General features: G+C 34.7%; 1 protein-coding gene across 2 annotated transcripts in view; it reads left to right on the top strand.

Annotated features, from left to right (window-relative positions):
* Nucleotides 1-24,514, top strand: part of LOC107665972 (dachshund homolog 2-like) — a 38,621-nt gene continuing 14,107 nt past the window's right edge. For both annotated transcript variants that reach the window (XM_016457060.1, XM_016457059.1), the window contains exons 1-2: nt 1-554; nt 21,891-22,006. In XM_016457060.1, coding sequence (XP_016312546.1) covers nt 103-554; nt 21,891-22,006 — 568 coding nt within the window. In that variant the 5' untranslated portion in view covers nt 1-102. The remainder of the gene's footprint in view (nt 555-21,890; nt 22,007-24,514) is intronic.

The following is a 24,514-nucleotide window of genomic DNA, read 5'->3' as shown; positions in this document are numbered from 1 at the left end:
TTTGCTCTGTGGACGCAGTGCAAAAGAGGAAGGCATATAAGGGAGAGTGATGAGAAAGTAGACGACCTAAAAGAGCATAATAAAATAATAATAATAATTGTAATGACCACTATGGCCGTTCCTGCGACTCTTCCGGTTCACTCTGGGACTTCTGCGGTGTCCGCTAAACTCTTCAGAACCGACCCGTTCTTCTCGAGTCCGGCGGACTCTCCGCGACTGAGCAACTCACTGAACGCGACGCTTCAGAGCGGCGCAGCGACAAACGAATGCAAAATCGTGGAGGTGCACGGGGTGAAAGTGGCTTCTTTTAACGTTGACGGACACGAGCTTATTTGTCTCCCGCAAGTCTTCGACCTTTTCTTGAAGCACCTTGTCGGCGGACTGCACACCGTGTACACGAAACTCAAGCGTTTGGATATAAACCCGGTGGTGTGCACCGTGGAGCAGGTGCGCGTATTGCGCGGACTCGGTGCCATCCAGCCCGGCGTGAACCGCTGCAAACTCATTTCCAGAAAGGATTTTGAAGCGTTGTACAACGACTGTACCAGCGCAAGGTTCGTGTGGTGAATAACTTTTTCCTGTTTGTGGTTTAAATAATTGGTGATTGTGTATTAACCACTGAATTGCGAATAGACTCCTAAAGTAAAGATATAATTACAATACAGTAGCCTACTTTTTACAGTATATTACAGAAAGATTTCTTTCCTAAAAGCAGTAGGCAAGCAGAAATGTGTTAAAACAGGGGTAGACTATTTTACACTAGGGCTGGGTGGAGGAACATGCTGTCCCGTTATGTTGCTCTTAAGCCATTTCAAATGGCATTCGACAATAAGCAACAAGTGGACCCCCAGTTTTGACTCAGTCGCAAATGTCCCAGACAATAAAAAAAGAGAAATATTTTTAAAATCTAGTTTGAAACACAAGCTCAAAGAAAGTTCCTAATGTAATCTTGTTATTCATGCTCATTTCATACAAGAATATTTCATTTTCAAAATATTTTAATTTAATGACTGCAAAAATGTCAAAAGGTGTAACCTAGTGCAAATTTAGTATCCGTAGTGAAACGTTCAAACCTACTCGCACCTTGAATACAAGTGTACCAACCTAATTGTTTAAGGGTTTTTAAAAACTTGGTATTGGTTGACTGTTATTATTTGTTTATTTTTATTATATTTTTTTCTTGTGGCTTCCTGCATGTTACACCACACTCACTTTGATTTGGCAGCCAAAAGTTTGACCGAAACCAATTTTAAAACAAAATGTAAATAAACAAATAAGCCCCACAAAAGCTATTAAAATGGCAATAACTCAGAAAGTGAAAACATAATTGACAGTTGAGATTTTTGTGAATTGCATTTCTTAATAAATTTTAGAATAACTTAAAGGATCCAGACCAAAAAATAGCACCAATGCAAGGTCCCGCAATTGCTAATATGAAAAAGGTAACATTTTCTTGGTAAAACATTTATCAAGAAAATTTGCTAACATTAATACATTACAACATACTTATTTTCTCCATGGACACCCTGAAGTACTTTCAGGGACCCCCAGGGGTCCACAGGCCCCTGAATGAAAACCCTGGCTCTAATTGGATGGAATAGTTCCGTCAAGAACCATTAGTTCTTTGAATACATGTTGTGCGTCAGCTTGTGGATTTTTTCGTGGCCAAAGTGTAATTGACATTCTTTGAAGCGCAGTGCATGCCTGTCCTGTTCAGTCCCCTTAGATCCTTGCATACGTGACACAGATCAGTTTTCCAGTTCCCTCCGTTATGTAAATGCATATGCATTGGTCAAGATAGTAAACTGTTTATTCGCTTTCTGACCTCGCTGCTTGTTTTTCATTTAGTATGTTTTGAGTATCCTGTGCTAAGTTCCATTACTAACATCAATAATAACAGACTTCTTCTAAACAGAGAGAGAGAGAGAGAGAGAGAGAGAGAGAGAGAGAGAGAGAACCAATTAGTTCGCATTTCGTCCTAACAAAAAAAAAATTGGCTTGGAGCCTAACAGTGTAATGAATTTAAACATTTCATTTGAGTAATAGCTTCTGTATAATCTCAAAGTGATTAACTACATGACTGTATATATTTTAGTATGTTTTGTACAGTGCTGTGAAAATATTGCTGGGATCATGTAACCTCTACAGAGTCAAGTTACAGTCGCGCTTTATTCACAGCAGACAATAGGTTAAAATTTGGCGCTTTGAACGTGATGTCTTAATCCTTTGTTGCGGTCCACTTGTACAGAGACCATAACTGAATAGAGGGGAAATATATTGTCATATTAGGTCATGTGCTTTGAAGAAAGTCTGTCATCAGGTTTCAAAGGGGCCTTTTGGACATTCAGAGATTTGCAGGAAATATTTTTATGGGGTGTGAAAGTCAAAACTGTTGCCTCTGGTGAGATTAGGAAACTATAGTAATTTGAAAAAAAGTTTTGTAATTTAAAGCTATGACTCTTTAAGAAAATGGTAGATAGAATAACACATACTAGCAGTTTTTTTTTTTTTTGTTTGTTTGTAAATTATTATGTAGAAAGCCACTGTTTTGTGGCTTTTGGTTCATGTCTGTTAGTTTTAAGGCCATCTGTTTGCTAGTGTGCTGCTAAAAGAAATTCATAAGTAATTCTTAATTAGGTTATTAAAGAAAATACAATAAAATCTGAATAGTGCCAGGAAGAAGAATATCATTTTTAATTGTATTAAGAATTTAGTATTGGTCACATTTCACCTTTGTGTTGTCTGGATTGTGTTTCCTAGCAGATGGTTTACACTGCTGCGCATGAGTGAACTGCTTATTCACCTGTGACATATATTGTGGTGAACACACACATACACTCATGATTTTATTTCTCTGTATAAACAGTGATATCTCACCATATGTGATCCCAAGAATACAAAGGCTCAAAGGGTGGCTTGATTTATTGCCTAGCATGTCATGCACTAAACATTAACATTTATTGATAAGAATTTGGAAACCAAAACGTTAAGCACTATAAAACATTAAAGGGGTCATATGATGTTGCTAAAAAGAACATAGGTAGGTGTGGCTGACTCTTAACTTTTATAAAGAATATCTCTTTGGATTTGAGACTTTAGTCTTTGCAACTTTACAGATCTTCTTCAAGAGCCAAGAGCTTGTAACACTCCAAAGAGAAAGGAAAAATTGAAATCGCATCATATGACCCCTTTAAGTCAATGCCTCAAACGTTTTTGAGACATGATTGAGTCAGTATGAAGTAATGCATGATGTAATAGTGAGTCTGTACATGGGGCTGCTGTGGATGACTACTGTGTCTGCTATAATATGAATATACAATAGCCTTTATCTGGCTGTTGACTCTTTAGTGAAGCCATTTCTATGGAAGCTTATTTCCACAATGGAATAAAAAATTTAAAAAGGTGATTGTGACTTTTTTATCTCATAATTATTTATTTTTTCTTTTCTTTTTTTGGTGCAATTCTGAATGTATATCTCTAATTGCCAGATATAAACTAACAGGCAATTGCGAGAAAAAGTCAAGCTTGTTTCCGCCATGGGTTATTTTACTTGAAATAATATAAATTCTAACTTAAATAAAATATATAAAAACTAAAACTTTTTTCAGCTACTTGCCAAGGCAACATTTTAAATTTTCATTTAGTTTAACATGATGTACTAAAATAACTAAAATCAAAACTGAAAACAGTAATAACTATATAAAACATAAAAATGACAACAACGCACAATAAAATTGGAAAATATAAAAATTAAAACTAATTCAAAATATTAATACAAACTATAAAAGTATCTCAGTGATACTAACATAACATTGTTTTCATCACAGAATAAAAAAATTAAATAAAAAATGTAATTGCAACTTTATCTCTGAGTTTATATCTGGCAATTCTTCATTTTGAGAAAAAAAGTATGAGATAAAATGTATTATTATATTTATTATAATTTTATTTTTTAATCCATGAAGGAAATTCACTTCTCTATTTCACCTATGTGCTTTGCTTAAATGCAGACATTGTGAATCCAGTAACCTGTTAATATGGGTGCCGCTGCAAATGCATGCAATGTAAAACAGGACAAACATGGCACTATGTGCTGCTTCAAGCAGTGAGTGTGAAAGACTATGAGAACAGCAGTCATTCATTTGAATCCTTCTTGAGTTGTGTCGCAGCTGGGGTCAGCTGCACTAGTGGTTCAGTTGCACTCAGTGAGGTTAATGTTTAGTGTGAAGTGGACATTTTGATAACTCTTAATTACATTTGTCCACATCAGAGGCGGATGTTGGATGGTACAACTTCTGCATCACAGCTTTGTGCCTCTCTGTTTAGAATAAGGCTGTAAATATTACAAACTTCCTCTTTAGAAAGTTATTGTGCAGACCAGGTGAATATCAGGAACATGTGGATGATAAAGCCTGTTTATGCTCAGAATGCGTTCGTTAGATTGCAGGTTCATATATGAAATAATAATACTGTAGGTAGTCTATATATTTGGTGCCTGATTAGAAATTATCCTTTAATTATCCTAAAACACCCTTTACATGCAGTACACTACTGTTCAAAAAATTTGAGGTAATTGTGATTTTGTTTTTTAAAAAAATTTATATTTTTATTGATCAAGAATTAATTGAATTGATCAAAAGTTACAGTAAAGACATTTTATGTTACAAAAAATGTATTGCAAATAAATGCTGCTCTTTTGAACTTTGCCAATCAAAGAATCTTAAAAAGCAGCACAACTGTTTTCAACATTTATAATAAGAAGAAATTTTTTTTGAGCACCAATTCAGTATATTAGAATGATTTCTGAAGGATCTTGTGACACTGAAGAATGGAGTAATGATGCTGATAACTCAGCTTGGCCATGACAGGAATAAATTACATTTTAAAATATATATAAAAAAAAAAAAACATTTTTGAATGGTAGTGAATATTATAATTCTAAATCTAAATGGTCAAATGAAACATTTCTCTTTCTTTTGTTTCCAGTTACAATCGGTTACAAAGATTGTGTACAATCTTTTATGGTCATTGGTGAAACCAAACAGACAATAAAAGCGTTAAGAGCTTTTTACCATTTGTGGACAGACGAGAGCTTTGTTTTGCAGTTGATCACACAGAGAAGTTCTGTATGTTATGCCAAGCGATTAGCTGATTGTGAGGCGCTAAGTGACAGGTTAGCGCATTAAGTGCTCGAGATACTGAATGAAACAGGAGGAATCTGGCATCTTTTTTTCATGACCTGACTCTTGTGCGGTTCACAGACGCTTAAATGAATGATCTAGTCTAGACGCAACAAGAGTCAGCTTGTTTTCAGACGAACAGATCCTCCATTTCAATTGTTTTTGCCTTAGCATCATGACCTGTTTATGTCTTGTGTTGAGTGTCTCATGCCTCAGTGTTTGCTTTGTGGTCGTGTAGACGGGTAACATGCGGATGGATAGATGTGTTGTGATAATGTTTCTCCGAAAAAAAATAAACCAGACTTCTGTTTGGGTCTCTTATCTGAGTGAAGGAGATAAGCTGCTGTAAAATAGTCAGTTTCCCCTTAAGACAGTCAAGCAGACAAACGCACACACGCACACTCCCTCCCCACGCTTTTTCCTGTTGAGGTGTAGATGTTATGGATGGATGTTAGACACATGATAAGCCCTCTCTTCCTTCTCACCTCTCCATTAGAGGCTTGAAGAAAACAAAAATGACAAAGTGAAGCTTGACAGTATATCTTTCAATGATTGTTTTTTTTTTTTCTCTTGCCTTCCTTTTAAAGGAGCAGTTCGGTTGAACAAAAATGAAAAAATCTGTTATCATTTATTTACTCACCGTTATATCTTTCCATGTCTATATGACCAAAATGGAGAAATGTTTTTCTGTTGTTTTGATACAATTACAATAAAAGCTTTCAGACTTTAAAAAGAATGCAAAAGCATTATAAAGGTATCATAATGGTATTTTTTATATGTACACACATCATTTTTTGAATAATTACATTTTTTTCATGTGTTTGAAAGAACAATTCAATTTTAATATATTGTGAAATGTATTATTTCAGTTATTTAGACCAGTTTTTGTGAACCAGATCAGTTGATTCATTGAAAGTTGAGTTGATTCTGACTCAAAGGAATGATTCATTCACAAATCAGACATTGCTAATTTTCATGTCAACACTGCAAGGAGATCTAGGACAAATGTCAAGTATTTTAGTGAATAACCATTTAAACTTTGGTGTGTTTCTCACACAAATCTTCAGAGGACTTATAATATAAGCGTAAGAGCTGCTTTTATGATACTTTGGTGCTTTTATGAAGCTTCATTCCCCATTTATTGTCATTGTAGTGAAAAGACCATGAAAGCAGTCTTCTGTATTCTTTTAACCATTTTTTTTTTACCATACTTGTACAATGGATGTTTTTAATCTGAAATGTAATTTATTAAGCCACAATGAATTACTTGAGGGAAGAGTTGTTCAGCAAACTCCACCTAAGGTGACACTTTATTTAGCCCTAGCTTATAACAGCATCCACCCACTTTTTTAGCAGCCTTGGTTCTGGAAGCATTATTCTCATTCATTTTTTAAATAGGAATTTTAAAAAGTCTTCATCTGGTGCTCCTCATTTGGGAGCCACACTTGTGATCTTCACGGTCAAAAGTGACCGGACACCTGAAATTTAACTTTTTTTCACCACATTAAAATCAATGTAATATATTTTTGTTCAATAATATTTTTTATTTTGTATTTTGATATAATTTCATGGCACTAATTAATATTTATGCAATAATTATGATTAATTTCTGCCCATTGAAAATAATACACATTTTTAAAAATATATATTTTTATATTACTTTTCATTGAATGCAGTATTTCATGTTAAAATATTCAATGCCTTTAAAATCCCATTTTTGAAGCCAGATTAGTGCCATCTGGTAGGAGTAAAATAAGAAAAACATCTGCAATTCCATGGTGTAGCCCATAGATTCATATATAGCTCTATATAAAAGGCCTATAAATTCTCTAATTATTTTTAGACATAAATACTTATTTTTATTAAGTTGTGGGTTTGGATATATATTTAGGCATTCTCAACTTTTTGTAAAGGTTTAGATTTTTTTTTGGTTTGACATGTTGATTTGAAGCGTCAGTTTTTGAATTATAATTACTACAGTCAAACTTGAACACAGAGAAAGCATTTTGTTACACAAAACATTAAAATTCTATAAAAATGTAACAAAAATGAACAGAAATGTTTTATCAGAGCTTAATCTTTCTGGGTTTGATCTGATTTCAACCTCTTATTTCAGTTTTCTGATTCGTTTTGGCTATATGGTTATAGCCATACCAATTCATTTGAGTATGTATAACTCTGTATGTGTGTGTCTGTGAGTGTGCGTAAGTAAGTGTGTGTTTGAGTGAGTGTGTCTGTTTTGCACTCTTGATGTTTTAGTGTAACCCCTTCCTTGCTGTCCACTTTTTTACTGCATTACACAGTTGAATTATTGCTTTTATTTTACATATTTGCTGTGTTACAGTCACACCAGTTCATAGGTGTATGTGTGCATAAGTGTGTGTGTGTACGCGTGTGTGTGTGAGTGGATGTGTTGGTTTTGCACACTTAATGTGTTATAGTTTCACCCTGTCATTGCTGTGTATTTTTTTTCTGCATTGTGTCAGATTTGTAGATTGTACAATTTTTGTTTTGTTAAAATTTTTGTTATTTTAAAATTTGTTTTTGTCGATTTCCCATTCATTTCCTATGGTCGGTCATTTATGACCGAAGACCACAAGTGTGACTATTTTTTTTACGACCACTTAGTCTGCTCGAATCATGCCCTCAAATTTTTTTGTGTGTTCACATTCCAAATGCCATAAAAGTCACCAAGTTTAGTACCATTCCGATGAAGCTGCGATTTTTAAAAATTCAAAACAGAACATTTTGTCGGTCAAAAGTGACCGAAGAGCACCAAAGGGTTAAGAGTTATAAGCCACAAACCAAAACAACCAGCTATGAGGTGAATCACAATATTACAAAATTTGATTTGAAGCAAAAAAAGTAATTGAAAATCTGACAAAAAGAGAAAGGTACAAGACTGTAAAAAAAGGTACAAAGCACTTTTAGGAAAGAAATAGCTACAGTACCACACATATGCACATATATACAAATATTTAATTATTAGGAGGATTGAATCTTCACGGGAGTGGATGGGTGGTAAAGACTTTTTTTGGCATGATTTGCTTGTCGCAATTCTCTGGTGGAGATTTCTCTGCAGAATCATTGGTAATGTCGTTTTTCACCAAGAATTCCGCGAATTATTTAAAATATAATTTAAATTTAGGCAGGCCGATAGCTTCAACAAAAGCATATACCCTTTGCCGATCCGTCATGTAGTGTGCACACAACAGCAACTAGATGGTACCCCAGACAGTCTTGTAGTGTGACAGGAATCTGATCGGTGATCTGACGACTTTGAAAATCGTGTAGTGTGTGCTCAGCATAAGATTATTCTTGTCGTGTAAGAAAACCCTTTAATTGTTTGAAATCATTGTAATGCATGCCTCTCTTTGCATATTGCTTTTTTTTACTCCCTGTCTGCTTTATTGTAACTCATTTTCCTAGTTTTTCCATTCTTGCCCTGTAGCACCTTTGAGAATGCTGCTCGCGTCTCTGTCCGATCACAAGGTGTCATCCCTGATTGTGCTGACTTGACACTTTTCCAACACACATACACACACAGAGGATTGTTTATTGGCTTTCAAATATGTCCTCTATCTAAAAAGGACAGAGAGGGAGGAAAGTAGAGAGAATTGAATAAGTAAATGTTTTAATATGCAGGAGGCAAAGAAGAAAAAGACAGGAAGAGTGGAAGAGAAAGAAGTATTCATGAGGTAGAGGCAGAAACTGGCAAGCAGTCAAAGCAGAATTTTGGTCATTAGTGACATTTGTTAACGTACTGTAAGTGTCACTTTTAATATTGCTCATACTTTTGTGATTTAAACAAACTGCAAAAACTTAGCTTAAATTGGGAGTGCTGTTTCTTTTCTAAGCGATTGAATGTATAATTTTTCACCTGGCAAAATGACCAAGCTGTAAACCCCTGAAGACATACACTGAGTCAGGGAGCCTTGGGCTCATTTGACTTGTGCCTTTTAGCAGAACACCCTAGCACCTATCTGCACAGGAGACTTGACACAGTTACACTGTTTTATTAATGCTTTGGTTCCATCTTATATTCTCAGTTCTCTATTTTAGAACAAAACATAAGTGTGTTATGAAAGTAAATCACTCTCATGAAGTATTTTCATTTTGTCTTTTAAAGACATTTCTTTATTTACTCAAGCATAATAAAAAAAATGCTTCAAGCCACCAGTTGTTGTGCCCCCTTTCCCCTTTCACTCTATGAATATAAATCAGCATTTATGTTTTCTGTTTGCTTCTGTGATTCTTTTTAGAAAGAGAATGAATGAAGTCTTTGTGTGGTGAAGAAACAGAGCAGCGGATAAACTGTGCCTCTCTTTTTCTCTCGCTCTGTCCACTTCCTTCTCTGCTTTCATACTCAGCCTTCCAAATGCATTTGACTGTGATTGTTAAATGCAGAAATATATACATGTATTATGTATTCTAAGTATAAGTAACAGTCAGACTTCAGTGCCTGAGCATTGTGTTCTTTTCATAATATACTGTACAAATATAAAGTGTCAGGGGCTGTAAATTATATTGGCTTTGAACATTGAATAACACAAATTGTCTCACTGTGATCTTCTAATTCATTCTCTCCCTTACTTCCCTCTTTGTTGTTTTTTTGTTATGGGCACTTTTTCTTTCCTTTTGCATGTTTTCGCTGTCATCTCCTCCCTTTCGTGTTCTTCTCACTCTATTGAAAATGAGTGACTGTAATTAGCTCGTCTGTGGTCTAGACAAAACCAGCCAGAGAAAGATGGAGCTATTGTATTTCTCAGAAAAAAGTCAATTGTTGTCATTATGTATGTGTGTATAAATGGGTGTGTAAATGTGTGATTAAGCTTGTGTATGAGAGAGAGAGCATTTGTTTATGTGTGTGCTGCTTGTCTATCCTTATTATCATACTTGATAGTAGCAAGGAAAAGAGGCAAAGGACTACATAAATTCAATACCTAGATCAGATGAAAAGAAGGAAAGTAAAGAAGACAACCTTGACCAATCAATAAAGAGAGGGATTCCCTCCAGACCTGAGCACTATGACATCAGAGTGGAAAAACACAAAGAAACACATGCTTTGTCTTGCAAATGTCAATTCAGGTGTATCATGCAACAAAGCAGACTGATTATTATTTGTAAATATAGCTCTATATAATGTAAATGTAATGTAAATACAGCTCTAAATATATGTGTAATGTCTACTGTAATGCAGGGAGATATTGTTTTGTATAGGTTGTTAATCTTAACGGGTGCATGTTACAAAACCTCAAAAACATGTTCTGGTCACATTTAACCCAAAATAACACGTAACGTAACGTCATAACATAACATAACATAACATATAACATAACATAACATAAACATATTTTTGCTTATAAAGTGAAATGATATTCTTAGGTTGTTTGTTTTTTGTTTATGTATGTATGTAACATTATTTAAAAGAATATTATATACCTACCCCAGAGTGAAAAAATAAAATAAAATAATATTTGCTATAATATAACAATAAGAAGTGATATTCCTAGGATCTTTAAGGTGTTTTTTTATTTTTTTTTTATTTTTACAAGACAATTAAGTAGCTCCCCCACAGTGAATAAAAATGTAATTAAATTTGCTATGTCACACTAGTGTCATCATAGGTGAACTGCAAATGTAATGACTTGCTTTTAAAAAAAAGTTTTCCTGAACACTCAAAACAGGTGCAATGTTTTGAAACCTTCACAGATCCACATTGTTTATGCCTTTAACTTTTTTCTAAACTTTTAATGGTCCTAAAATTTAACAAATATGCTTATTAGGGCTATCAAAATGGCTGAAAAACTAAATTAGAATTTTGTACTTAAATATGATCAAAATTCGAATTATATTAGAATTTAAAATGCATAATTTCAGTTAGGGTGAGGAAAAGCTTTTGTCTTCTCTTCTGAGGCCACAAGAGGGCGCATCGAGCAAAATATGACTAATTCACGTTTATTCAAAGCACAAGATAGCATGACTGTGAAAAAAGTGCATAATGTTTAAAATAATGTTTATAAACCAATTATAATTAATTAAGGTGCTTAAAAAACTATAAACAAAACAGCATCATGTATGTATGCATAGTTTAATACAAAGGGCGGAAAGCCAATCGCACAGAGTACATTTTTCATTTAAAAACATGAGATGCAGTGGGATGGGGAAAAAACCCCACCATAAAGTCTCGAGATATGTTTTTTTTTTCAAAGTTAAACTCGGCTCTTTTGTGCGAGACGCGAGTGCAACGCTGATAGATGTCCCTCTAGAAAATGCGCGAAATATGTGTTCTGTGTGAATGGCTTGGTTTCAGTTTTGATGTAAACAAGATCTTTCCGCATTGATGTTCTCTTTTTCCGCAATATTTTTAATGAACAACGCGGCAGCACCGCATCTAGTGGCTTCAATTGGATAGGCTAGCAAAAACATTTATAATGCAACGACACTTACATCGTCATCGCATCTCGTGCGCCACTGATAAGGCTGCCTCCTTAACGCACACCTAAAATTCGAATGCAATGTTTTGAATATTCGACGAATATTCGAAGTTCGAATTTTTTTTTGACAGCCCTAATGCTTATTTTATTTATTTTAACACAAGTTTTTTTCCTTTTAATTTTGGGGTGAAATAAGAAACCAATTTCGTGACATGTTTCTGAGAGATTCACCCTAACAGTTATAGTTAAAGGTCCCTTATTGTCAAAACTGAAATTTCCTTGCTTTTTTCATAACTGAGGTCTAGGTGCTATGTAACTACCATATAAGTTTCAAAACAGTCAATCCACAGTCAAATGCACACAGCCTGCATAAAGTAGCGGTGATTTTTCATGAACCGTTGTGACTACCGTAAAAGGTGACGTCAGAACTACGCAGTCACTGCCTTCAGTCACCACCCCGAGTACTGCCCACAGTCCCACTCTCCTTTTGCCAAACCCCCAGACAACATCGCGTCCATGCCATTGCTGAGCAACAACAACACGGAAACATGTAGAGAAAACGCTGTTCAGTCTGGATGTCAGGAAACTACATCATTGCACAGTAGGGCTGTGACGGTCGCCGCGTCCACCGTTGTCTATTGCCACTAGTGCACGTGACGTCACACACTCTATAACAAGCATAATACAAAGTTTTGTATACAAGCGTAATAATAGTAACAGTTGCAAATTGTTTTATTTAGACTATAAGTCTATGCTAATTCACAAATTACCTCAAACGCCATACACGGTGTTTGATCCTTTAGATTGGCAGGTTTGAGCGCAGGAAAATACAGTACAGAATACAGAAACCAAATACTACATCGCCAATCTGGAATCATTTCCATTCATGTCACCCATCCGCATTTGTACAAGTGTCTTCAAGTTCACGTGATCGCAAACGCTCGGCTTGTCAGGTTTTTATTTACTGCATTCGGTGTTTGAAAAAAAAAACATGAATTACAATCTTGAAACATCCTGTTGTAAGCGCGTTTGAGGAGGTGGTTGGTTGTCTCCTGTCGTCGCCGATTCGGGGTCTGAGTTCGGCTCAAACATGTAAGGCCCAAAACAGTCATCAACATTGTGTTCATTGGTTCCAAACCTTTATGGGAGTTGTGCACACTCTTTTTGATGCTTTATTTCCATAACTCCAATAACTGAAGCCATAGTCTCAATTTCGGGGCAATGGTGAAATCTTAGTGATATGTACATTGTTATTTGCAGTCCTTAAGGATTGGGTTTTTTTTTTATTTTATTTTTTTATATACATAATGCTTGATACGACCAGATATTTGTACATTAGGTAATCAAGCATTGTTTTAATATTTTCAGTGTTTGTATTCTATTTCATCAACATTTCCCTCAGCGGTGACCATCATTACCCGTGTTTCTATTTACCTTACTTGTGAGTATCACCAATCCACAGCAGGCTACAGCATACATGACCCTAGTTACCTGTGGCTGGCCTGGCCGTGCATCACTCAGAAAACAACAGGCCAATCAGAAGAGAGGCTCATGAATATTAATTAGACAGGCCAAAATCGACCTGTTCTTTGCAGAGCTCCTGAGAGAGGAGCTGTAAAAATATATTGAGATGGTTTTTGGTACTTATACCGCAAATATTTATTCTTAAGGACATCAAGACTTAAAATACAACTCCAGAATGGTGTAAAATATGTGACCTTTAATGAACATTTATGGATGAGGAACTGCAGTGAGACCTGTGGTCAACATCTTTGACAGCTGTTTGATATCTATCATGGCAGTAAATAGTAGCACTACCCTCTGTGTGTGTGTGTGTGTGTGTGTGTGTTTGATTGACAAAATGAATAGTTGTTGAACTGTGTGTGTGTGTGTGTGTGTGTGTGTGTGTGTGTGTGTCTGAAGGCACACTTGGAATATCTGAGCTTTAGTAATATGTCTTTGATCTCTGGGGGAATCCTCCCTTGTCCTCCATCTGCCACCAATCATAGCCAATGACAGAGTATTGATTGAGAACAGGTTTCCATAGTAACAGGCTTTTGGGTGTGGTCTGATATAGGTTTAATGCAGAGTTTGTCTTTAATAAAATTTAATATTTTCACCTCCACTCTAGAGTAAACACATCAATAAATAAAGAGTTATTTTTGTGTTCATGATGATACAGCAAATAGCACTGTATATATGTGAGCAAGCATATTTAATAAGATTAGATTAGAGCAGATAATACTTTATTGTCCACTATGTGGAAATTTGTCTTTGGCTTCACAAACAAGACTACATACAAACAAATGAAACAATATGTATCGCAAATAAAATACATAGTATCACATTAGAAAATCATGATGTCCTTTAATTTGAAATTAATAAATATTTAAAGTGCATATTGCAGGTTAGAGACTCAGTGAGTCAATGTAAAGAAAAATAATGTAGGAACTAGATTTTGTTTAAAATATACTTATAAATATGCTACTTGAGGCTTCTGGAGTCGTTTTTGTGAGAAAAGTTTACTTCCGCATCTGAAAATCACTAAAACAGTAAGTGACATAATGGGGGGAGTGCGGTCAATTTAAACAATAGGAAAATAATGGATCATTTAGAAAAAAAATCATTTAGGTTTTATTATATATGTATATTTAATGATTTAATGTTAAACACAGTCATTTACCTTGCTTCACAATAATTAAAAAAACAAACAAACAAAAAAACTGGTGTCATGCACCTCAAAAAAATTAAGGTTCTGCCTAAATGTAAGCATAACAATTACTGTGTATAACATTAAATCAGTATTTCAGAACTGCTGAATGCACACACACAAATATCTGCATTAATCTCAAAAAAAGCTAATTTGGTCCGGATTTGAATACTGTGTGATAGGATATGTTTATTATACTACATTATTATGAACTGCCAGAGATCGCGGTGCATGTGGAAAACAGCAGAATTGACTCTTTGAAATATATCATCGTTTATGTGTCATGTGAAAAACCCAGCCCCACATTATATATATATATATATATATACACACACACACACACACACACACACACACACACACACAATAAAACCTAAATAAATTTTTCGCTGTAACTAGGCTACAATGACTTTTTAAAGTCGTTCTAAAATAGGAACCAAAGCGCAATTCTCTATTAGTCCTATAGATTCAGTTTTCTACGTATTCTGTAGTTTATTGTGAATAAAAAACATCTGTGGGAAGTTTGTATGTTCTCTCTGTGTTGATGTTGTTGTTTTTTTTTTTTTTCAATTATTGCAAAGTGAAAGGAATTGAATAGCCTTTCTTTGCGCGGACACAAAGGCCTCTTAGCAAAGTTATTCGTATTCGAGTTCGTGGTCACCAGGATCAATGGCACAGATAAACATGAATTATTATTAGAATAATCCTGGCCTGTTCCTGCTCTCTTGGCCACATAGCAGGCTAATAATTGTATGGCTGTAGTCCGTTATACGAGTATGAATAAACATTTACAATTTCCTCAGCATCCGAACTGTCATTGCGATCCATTGTTTTCCTATTATTTAAATTGACCGCACTCGCTCCTGTTACGTTCCGGTTTTGGCGATTTTCAGATGCGGAAGTAAAATTTTGTGTATTTATAAGTATATTTTATACAAAATCTAGTTCCTACATTATTGTTCTATACATTGACTCACTGGGTCTCTAACCTGCAATATGCACTTTAAATAAATAAGCAAATAGAACAGAATAGATGTCAATTCTTCCATTAAGTAAATTATTTTGTGGGATTTTTTTACAGAGGTGAAAAAACACTGAAAAAAAGATGTATTCATTTTGAAACAAATAAATAAATTAAATTTTACAAATTTACCAGAAACGGCAAGTAACAAACTGAATTAAACATTCAATTTTGAAGTAGAAAGACTAAATTTTGATGTACTCCAATAATCCAATTTTATTAACTTCGAAAACATTTTTTTTTATTTTGCAAAATTACATAAAGATTTGGTCACATTGTGTTGCATGTTTTATATTGTTTTTATAGAAATACTAAATATTAACTTTCAAACATATTTATTTATTTATCATTTACAATGCTCACAGTTAGACTAAATACTTGGACAATCTTTACTTAAATTGCATTTTCTAAAAACATTCTTGTTTTGGAATCAGAATTGGTAGGATGCTAATATTTTGCTCATTTAGATTGAATGTTTTTCAAAAGAAAACAGAAAATGGTCTAAAATAAAGATAAAAATGTTATCTTGTAACATACTGCAGTTTCTCAGCATGCAACTTTTGTCAGATCTGTAGAATTTTGCATCTTTTGTCAGATCTGTAGAATTTTGCAACTTTTGTCAGATCTGTAGAATTGATATACACAGAATGTTTTACTAAATATTGATTCACTAAAAAAAAAGTTTCAAAAAGTACTGTGGTGCAGTTAAAAAAGTTTACATGGTTTTAGACTTAATCAGCTTATTAATTATAATCAGTCTAATTATAAACGCAAATGACTCTTTTTGTTCCCTATGAATCAAACCCATGACCTTGGCATTTGTCGCATCTTGCTTTACCTGTTGAGCTACAGAAAAGCAGTCTTATCTGATACCATGATGTGGGCACGACTGGCTTGTATAGCCAGTGTGTTTCCAGTGCCTACAATCAGTTATTTTTATGAGAGTTTGTGTGCGCCAGTGACCTCTGCATGACTGCATCGCTTTCTTCAGAGGCTCATCCTGTCATTCACTAAAAGAGAGGAATTCTTTTCTCTCTGATAATACAGAACAAAAGAGCTGTTGTCAGTAGATCTGGATTAGTTTTTTTGTGCGTTTCCGTGCGTGTGCAAAGAAAGATAGAGCGAGAGAAAGAGAGGGAGAGAGAAGTGATATCAAGAGATCAGTGAATGAACATCTCCAAGAGCTGTATTACTGTAAGCTTTGTAAACAGCTTTCTTCCTTTTGTCTTTGCTTTTAAGAAAGAGGAAACCATTCACACCCCCTTACATCAACACACCGTCCCACACACACTGCACACATTCCTGTTAGGCTGACACAGCGGGTTAGTGGATGTATAAACATTACACACCAGGATGAAAAGAGAGATATGAGCAGCTGAACTGCCGTGGAAATGCTTTTTTCCCCCTTCTCTTTCTTTCTCTCTGTTGGGATTCATCTGCATATGCTTGTGGCTCTTTCAGGCATCAAAGTAATTAAGTGTGCAAAAAGCATACACAATCCTTATTGTTTAAAAATCGCATTGCCTTATTAAATTTACTCTGTTTAAAATCTAAACTGCTGCTGAGCCTGTGTTAATACTCAGAGATTTCAAAGGGGCCATATGAGAGAAAACAGGATTTTCCTTGCTCTTTTAAATTACAGGAGTATTACATTTCAGTGCAGTGTGTAACACCGCCCTGCACCGTTTATCAAACAGACATGAATAATTGCTAAATTTAGTGGCTTGTTGAGGAGAGCTGAGCTATTACTTTTCAAAGTGATCTGACTTACAATTTTTTGACTGGAAGGTAATAAAAAATAATAAAAGATCCCATAGACTTAAATTTGAAGGTGGGACCCAAACCATACTGAGACTTGAATGTGTGCTCTTTTGACTTGATCACTCAGAATCCCTTGGCAACTGCATAGCAATGTACTCAAAACCACTCAGCACATTCGCAACACCCTGGCAACCATCCACATTACCCTACAATTGGGACAGTGAGTTTTGCACAGGCATATTTTCATACAGTATGAAATGACAGTATGAAATATGCTGATGTAGGGAGGTAATTTAATTAAACTAAGGTAATATAACTAAACTACTAACTACTTTAACTAAATTTCTAGTTAAATAATAATAATGATGATACATATACTCCCACAACATACACAGGGCAAAGTTATGTATAAAAATGTTAAAGATATGGTATTGCAAAAATATCGGTTTTACCAGTTAATTGGTGGCAGTTCTTTTTGTAATTATTGTTTATTGGCAAAAATCAACAAAGATAGTTGCAATAGGATTTTTCCCTCCGTGTCAAGCGCTAGAGAGAAATGTGAAATTTCACCCATTAAATTCATAGAATTTGTTATTTGTTATTATTTTTTAAAAAGTTTTATTTAGGTTATTTGGAGATTTTTAAGAGTATCTATATTTTTATATTTATTTTAATTTCTTTTATTTAACAATTATAAAACATTTTCCTGGGTAAGTCATTATTGTTAATTTTGTAATAAAGTTTAGAACTTTTTTTAAACTGGGAGGAAAATTGAAATTCTTTTTATGTACTTTAAAAAACTTTCTGCCAATAAATTAGTTATCGGCTCGTTTTTCCACCTTAGTTTTCGCCATCAGCCAATTAAAAAACCTTGACTAAATCTGGTTGCAGATTTTCTATTTTGTTGAATTAGTAGCAAATTCGTATAAATTTGTATGATCTCATTTGCAACAAATCAATTTGTATGGAAGAAAAATAATGACAAATGTCTTTGAAACAAAAAAGTTTTGAATTGCGTTAACTGACGAAATATTGCATTGCATTAACAGTGCTTGCATTTTAATGGCTTATATTTTCAGGGCTTGCATTTTTAGGGGCTGAAAATCAGTAATTGTTTATTTAAGCCGTGAATGTTTCAATTCAAAACATTTCACACATTTTCATAATTAAAAATTCAATAATTCATATTCACCATCCAGAGGTCACTTCTGAAATATTCAATCTGTTTAAAAATACAATGTATAATATTCAACGGGCAATTTTCGGTCCATTGTATTTCATTTTACAAATTCGCTTCCACATATTCAGTGGTTCAAATTTGGCAGAATATTCAGCATTGCACATCTGGGAACAGCAGGAATAGCAGTAGAGTACCGATGCATAATCTCCATCTGCTGTTAGTCGCTCACCAGCATGTAGTGCAAGCAGGTGTTGATGAAGACCAAAGCAACAGGTAGAGCAAGTCATTCATTCACAGAAACAGATTTGCAGAAATGGAACAAACGGTAAGTAGAAGTTATGATTATCAGGACCGGTATGTATATGCGGAAAAGCTGATTAAGACACAAAAGCTGTGTTTACGTTTAATTCAACATCTTCACTGTTACTCGTTTCGCTGTGTACAGCTTTCTCTACTACAAAGGAGATTATAATGCTATTTTACCCGACAATGATGTACAGAACTAACATTACATTCCTTATTTGGGTTTAGGAAATGTAAATAAAATAAATTCCTTTGCCCATCCTCTCAGGATACCTGGAATCGGTGTTACAAGTACCGCAGATTCATCATTTTGCCATTTTTGTAGCATAAACACCATCAAACCGATTAAAGATTCAGATCTTCCAATGTTTCTCTATAGTGCTGAAACCTAAAGATGTCCGAGTTCCAGTCCCTGTGCAGCTAATACTCAACTGCCATTGGCTCATCTGCGTTCAAGGAGGCGGCTTACCGATAGGTCAATTGCATATCGCAAGTCACGCTATTCTTACCTGGATTATCAGTCACACAGTTTTAGGTTGACAGTGGTTTAAGCTCATAACCTTTGTTTAATCATGCCTGCATTCTCCACCAAAATATGTAGCAAATTAGCTCAGAAGGAAAATATTAATAATTAATCATAACTCATTATGATTAATTATAAATATTTGGATCAGCTTATAGAATTATTATTACAATCAACAAACCTGTTCTGAATTGTTTATTAATTATAAGAAATGTTTATATCTGGGGTATGGGAAATAACGTCCTTTATTATACAATACTACTCAGAGCATGTAGCCAAAATCTGCATGATTAGGGACACCAGTTATGAGCAAATCAACATACAACCTTGAGTGTGATACAAATGAGACTTTATTAACTACAGTAAACACTTAAACTATTCTAACACACACACACATACGTGCATACAGTTTAGCAATGGAAAGAGAGCTTAAGCAGAGTACAGGAATGCAAGAAGTTTTAGTATTGTTTGGGATTCAGCAGATCAACAGCCTTGAGCAAACCATCAATTTCTTAGTTCTAACACACCCTTCTTTAAAAGGAGTGGGGATACTTAATGGATCAAACAATGAGACTAAGTTTGATACTTGCATGTCTTGCCCATTTGAATAAAAGTGTCCTGATGCAGTTTGTTGAGGCTCCAGTTGATCTTGATTGATGTTGTCTTGATGAGAGAGAGCCAGCTGAAGTCTGAGGATCTTTGTTGAATGGAAAGATAAAGCCGCAGCCTGGCACAAACTTAGGTGTCTTCTAGCTCAGCATCTTCATCTTCTCAGAATCTAAAAACGCACCTGATCTTGTGATCAATGATCTTTAAGTCTGAAGATGTCACACCCTCAGGATTTGAGTGAGCCAATGAGGAATGGTAACTTTGGAGGGAAATTTTACGATCCTTCTTTACGGCTCCTTTACGGTCTTCTAGCAGGGTGTTTTGCAAATGAAACTGGATTGGCTGTTCAAGAGAAGAATCTTCAAGATTCTTATAATACCAATGCATCACAGAGTTAGCAAAATGTAATGTAAATTAAGAAATAGGAAACGTAATTTGGAGCTTATAGATACCAAGCACGGCATATGTGTGATATTGGTTAATTAAGTAATACTAAAACATTAATTCAAGGTTTAATATATAGGCAAAACACTATAAACATATATTGTATTATATGATTGCATAGGATACATGATTGTACATGTCTCAAGTGAACAGTAGACACAATGTTCTGGAATATGTATGTTTATTCTTTGAAAGGTATATGAATTTATGTGGTGGAAAGGTCCATCCTGTGGGCCTGTGTCTGTCTTTCGCAGGGTCTGTTTCATTGCACATAGCATCTTTCCACATGCTTTCGAGCAGTAAAACAGTCTTATCAGATGGTAGCCCTGGTAACTGAGCCCTCTTGGAGTGATAGTTGCACTTTCGGGGGATGGTTCATGGAACTCACAGAGTGGGTTTTAAAGATTATTTGTTAAATATAACAAATAATTGTGTGTCTGCTCTGTCCAATTGTTACACGTTAGTGCTCAGTGCACTTTCTGGCCCACCCTTTGAACCAGCTCAAGTCGAGTGTCTTGAAAGTGCTCTCATTTAAGACAGAGCTACTGCTCATCAGCTCATGTTAGCGTGTGAGAAGCGAGTGGGTGATCTGCATGCCCTGTCAGCAGAGATGGGCATAAATACATGAAAATGTATTTACAATAAAAATACTAAATACTGTGTGGAAAAATGTATTTAAATACAAATACAAAATACATTGTGGAAATATGTGCAATGTAAGAGCAAGAGAAGAGCTATTGGGAAAATCATCAAAGTCCCTTTTGAAATTTGAAAACAGTCTGCATCCGAACCTTCAGAATGTTTTTTTTTTTTGACCTTTGTAAAGCCTTTCCAGTTCCAGAACTTAGAAACTATATTTACATTAGATACTGTATATATTTTTTGTTAAGTGTATATGCACTACTGTTCAACAATTTGAGGTCAGTATAATATTTTTTTTTAGCAAGGATGCATTAGTTTGATCAAAAGTGACAGTAGAGACATATATGATGTTTCACAGTGCTTCTATTTTAAATAAATGCAGTTCATCTGAACTTTCTATTCACCAAAGAATCCTGCAAAAAAAAAAAAAAAAAACTCCTTTCCTCAACAGTTTCTTGAGCAGCAAATCAGCATTTAAGAATTATGTCTGAAGGATCATGTGACACTGAAGACTGGAGTAATGATGCTGAAAATTCAGCTTTGCAATCACAGGAATAAATTACATTTTAAAACATATTAAAATAGAAAACATTTATTTTAATTGTAATAATATTTCACAATATTACTGTTTTTACTATGTTTTGATCTGTGGTTGTGTATATGTTTTAATGTTGCCTGTTTTATATCAGTAATCATGCTGTGAATTGAGAAGAAAATTGGGTGAAATATTTGCTTGGAAGATTTCTCAATTTAATGCAGAACCGTTATCAGTGATTTAATTGTAATTTTTGGCATGCTAGAAAATTTTAGTTGTAAATCTGTTCCCTGTCAAACTTGTAGCTGTAATTTAATTTAAAAGTCTTATTTTTTCATTACTATTTTTTCTATTGCAATTTTTTTTTAAGTGTTATTACTAAGTTTTTTTGTTTGTTTGTTTATTTTGCATATTAAATAGAAAAATATGTTTTTTATTCACTTTAAATGTGTTAATTTTTCTACAGTCCTCTAAATCCTCTCCATTGTCTGTCTCTGTTGTCCTTAATGATGGGCACAATGCTAATGTGTTTACACCCTTCACAGCTCTCGTCCAGGCCGCCCACCGAAGCGTTCCTATAGGGCCGGTGTGCAAGAAAGCCCCAGAATCCTCCACCAAAGAGCAAACAGCTTTCTGTCTCCAGCCCTGCTGTCAGCCACAGGTAAACCCAACCGTACACACACCCGTCTCGTTTTTCACCACGTTCAGTGCGCTGTAAATTTAGATGAGCCTCAATTTACTCATTCACAGCCTCCTTCAACACATATGAAAAGTATATGCTTAAATCACTCCCTCCTCTGTTGTCCTTCTGCTCATCTTTCATTCTCTCTCCCTTTCTGCCGCTCAGTTCGGTCATCTTTCATGCACCTCCTTTACGGGTGACAGTGATGAATGACACACCCCAGCGGGATCACTCATCCATCTGTTCATCCCTCTCTATTCCCCTCTTCCTCTCACTGGCCAGAAGCCTCACATCCCCCGTCCTTGCTTCTCAACTCTACTGTATCACATTGGGAAGGGTGGATGCTGAAAATGTACTGAAATCTGCCCCAAGAAATGTCTTATTTCTGCCAGAGTCAGGGGCGTAGCAATCATTATACCTGGAAGGGCACATGTCCTTCCCACTTTTAGACAATTATGGCTAAGTCTCAGGAAGCAGTGCCTTTTTTTTTTGCAAGATAATGTCTGTAAAATGTCATTTACTTTTTTTTTTTTTATCACTTGAAAGTTATAACAACTTTAAAGAAGTCATATTTTCCCACCACAGACCCAAAGTACCTGGGCGTTAACCATCATAGACAGTTTTTATGGCCTGTTTTTAAACATCAGCTCTCTATCATGGAATTACTGAAATAAATGAACTTTTCCACGACATTCTAATTTATTGGGATGCACCTGTATGTGGTTATATCAGTAGTTATGTTTGTTATTTTTCAATTTTCAACCATCACAATAAGTTTACCCTACTACATTACATATGATACACACACACTATTATTAAGATAAATATTATTTATTTTATTATTTGTTGTTGTGGGGTAAAGATCAGAAATATGACTACTTATTTTACTTTTTTTATCTTCAGTTTGTTTTAATTAAGTTTCAGTAATTTTGTAATGTGCTTTAATTTTATTATAATTTTTTCCAGTTAGCTTTAATTTATTATTATTTTTTATTTCAGTTTTAGTTTTAGTCATTGTAGTACTTCAGTTGCAGCTTATTTATTTCTCAGTTAGAGGCAAGATTTCTCATTTAAAATCTAAAAATGTAAAATATAATTTCTTATCAAGTTTATCATCTAATATTTATATTATATTTCAGCTTCATTTAACTTCAATTAACTAAAGTATTTTTAATAGTTCTATTTTTAGTTTTATTGAACAATAACAACACATTACATTATATACACATAAAATATGAATATAATTTTTTCCCCTATATTAGAGTGGAACTACTTAGATTGATGAGGCCAGTATAAGTGTACACAATAAAATAATGACCTCTGTTTCACTGTGGTCAATAAATAAGTAAATTAATTAATTAATAAAAATACTCCCATAAATATGATGTTAGAGAGATCAACATTTTTAAGACCCTAACCCATTCTTCAAATCTATACACCTGGTCAAAAAGATTTAGCTATATACTGTATGCTTATCGGCACGTGTATATGTATGTGTGTACAGTAAAGGCACTGCAAAAAGTATTCCCTCTCTCTCTCTCTCTCTCACACACACACACACACACAAAGTTGTGGGGTCACCATGGAGGATGCGCTAGACTGTGCAGTGATATTCTGCCGTGTTTGAGCAGTTACCGTGGAGATGTCACTTAGTGTCTTGGCATCATCAAGTGCCAGATGTCAGGACTCGTTAGGAATGAGAGTAGGGCAGTTTGCTTTGATTTGCCAAGTGCTCAGTCATTGTTTGGGGCTATGACAATTGGGTAAAAAAAATTAAAAATTGTGGCACCATTTGAGCGAATCAGTGATTATATTCCAAAAGAAATATACTGTACAACAGGCAAGTAAACACAATGGAGATATAGCAGTATTTTGCTTACCATTTTGTTTGCTTTCATAGAAAAGAAAATCAGAAATTAGTTTAATATCTCATTTGTTTCTCTTAGACAGAAATACAGAGGCTTCTTAAATTGTTTGTCTGCGAAAAACCCCCCAAAACAAAACACCAGAGTAATCTCTTTGTTTCCCTAGAGCTTCAGAAGTGATATGAACAATATCTCAAACTGTGCTCAGATTTGTCAATATACAGTGCCAAGATCAAATGTCAGAGATTTCAATATGATACTTTTTTTTTTCATCCAGTTTTTGACGATTTGTTGGTCTGAGCTGTACTATCTACATTAATTTTGTACTTACTGAACATAAGTAATATCTCAAGATAATGGGATCTGAGGTATGTGACAATGGCATGATATGGTTTCTCTCAGTTTTAAATATTAGTTAAGTAAAATTTGAGTTTGACATTTATTCAAATATTTTATGTTCATATTCTTTAATCTACAACTGCAGCAAATGTTGGCATGTTTTGGAATTTTTGGAATTGTTTGTCACTTAGGGCAATGACAGACAGCAGGGGGTGGTGCCAAAATGCTGAGAGGAGAGGAGAGGAGAGGAGGGGAGAGGAAATGAGAGGAGAGGAGAGACGAT

The sequence above is a fragment of the Sinocyclocheilus anshuiensis genome, unplaced genomic scaffold (assembly GCF_001515605.1).
Source record: "Sinocyclocheilus anshuiensis isolate Anshui unplaced genomic scaffold, SAMN03320099.WGS_v1.1 scaffold775, whole genome shotgun sequence".
NCBI classification, from domain to species: Eukaryota; Metazoa; Chordata; class Actinopteri; order Cypriniformes; family Cyprinidae; genus Sinocyclocheilus; species Sinocyclocheilus anshuiensis.
Note: the sequence above shows the minus strand (reverse complement) of the source record. Positions and strands in the feature narration are given on the sequence as shown.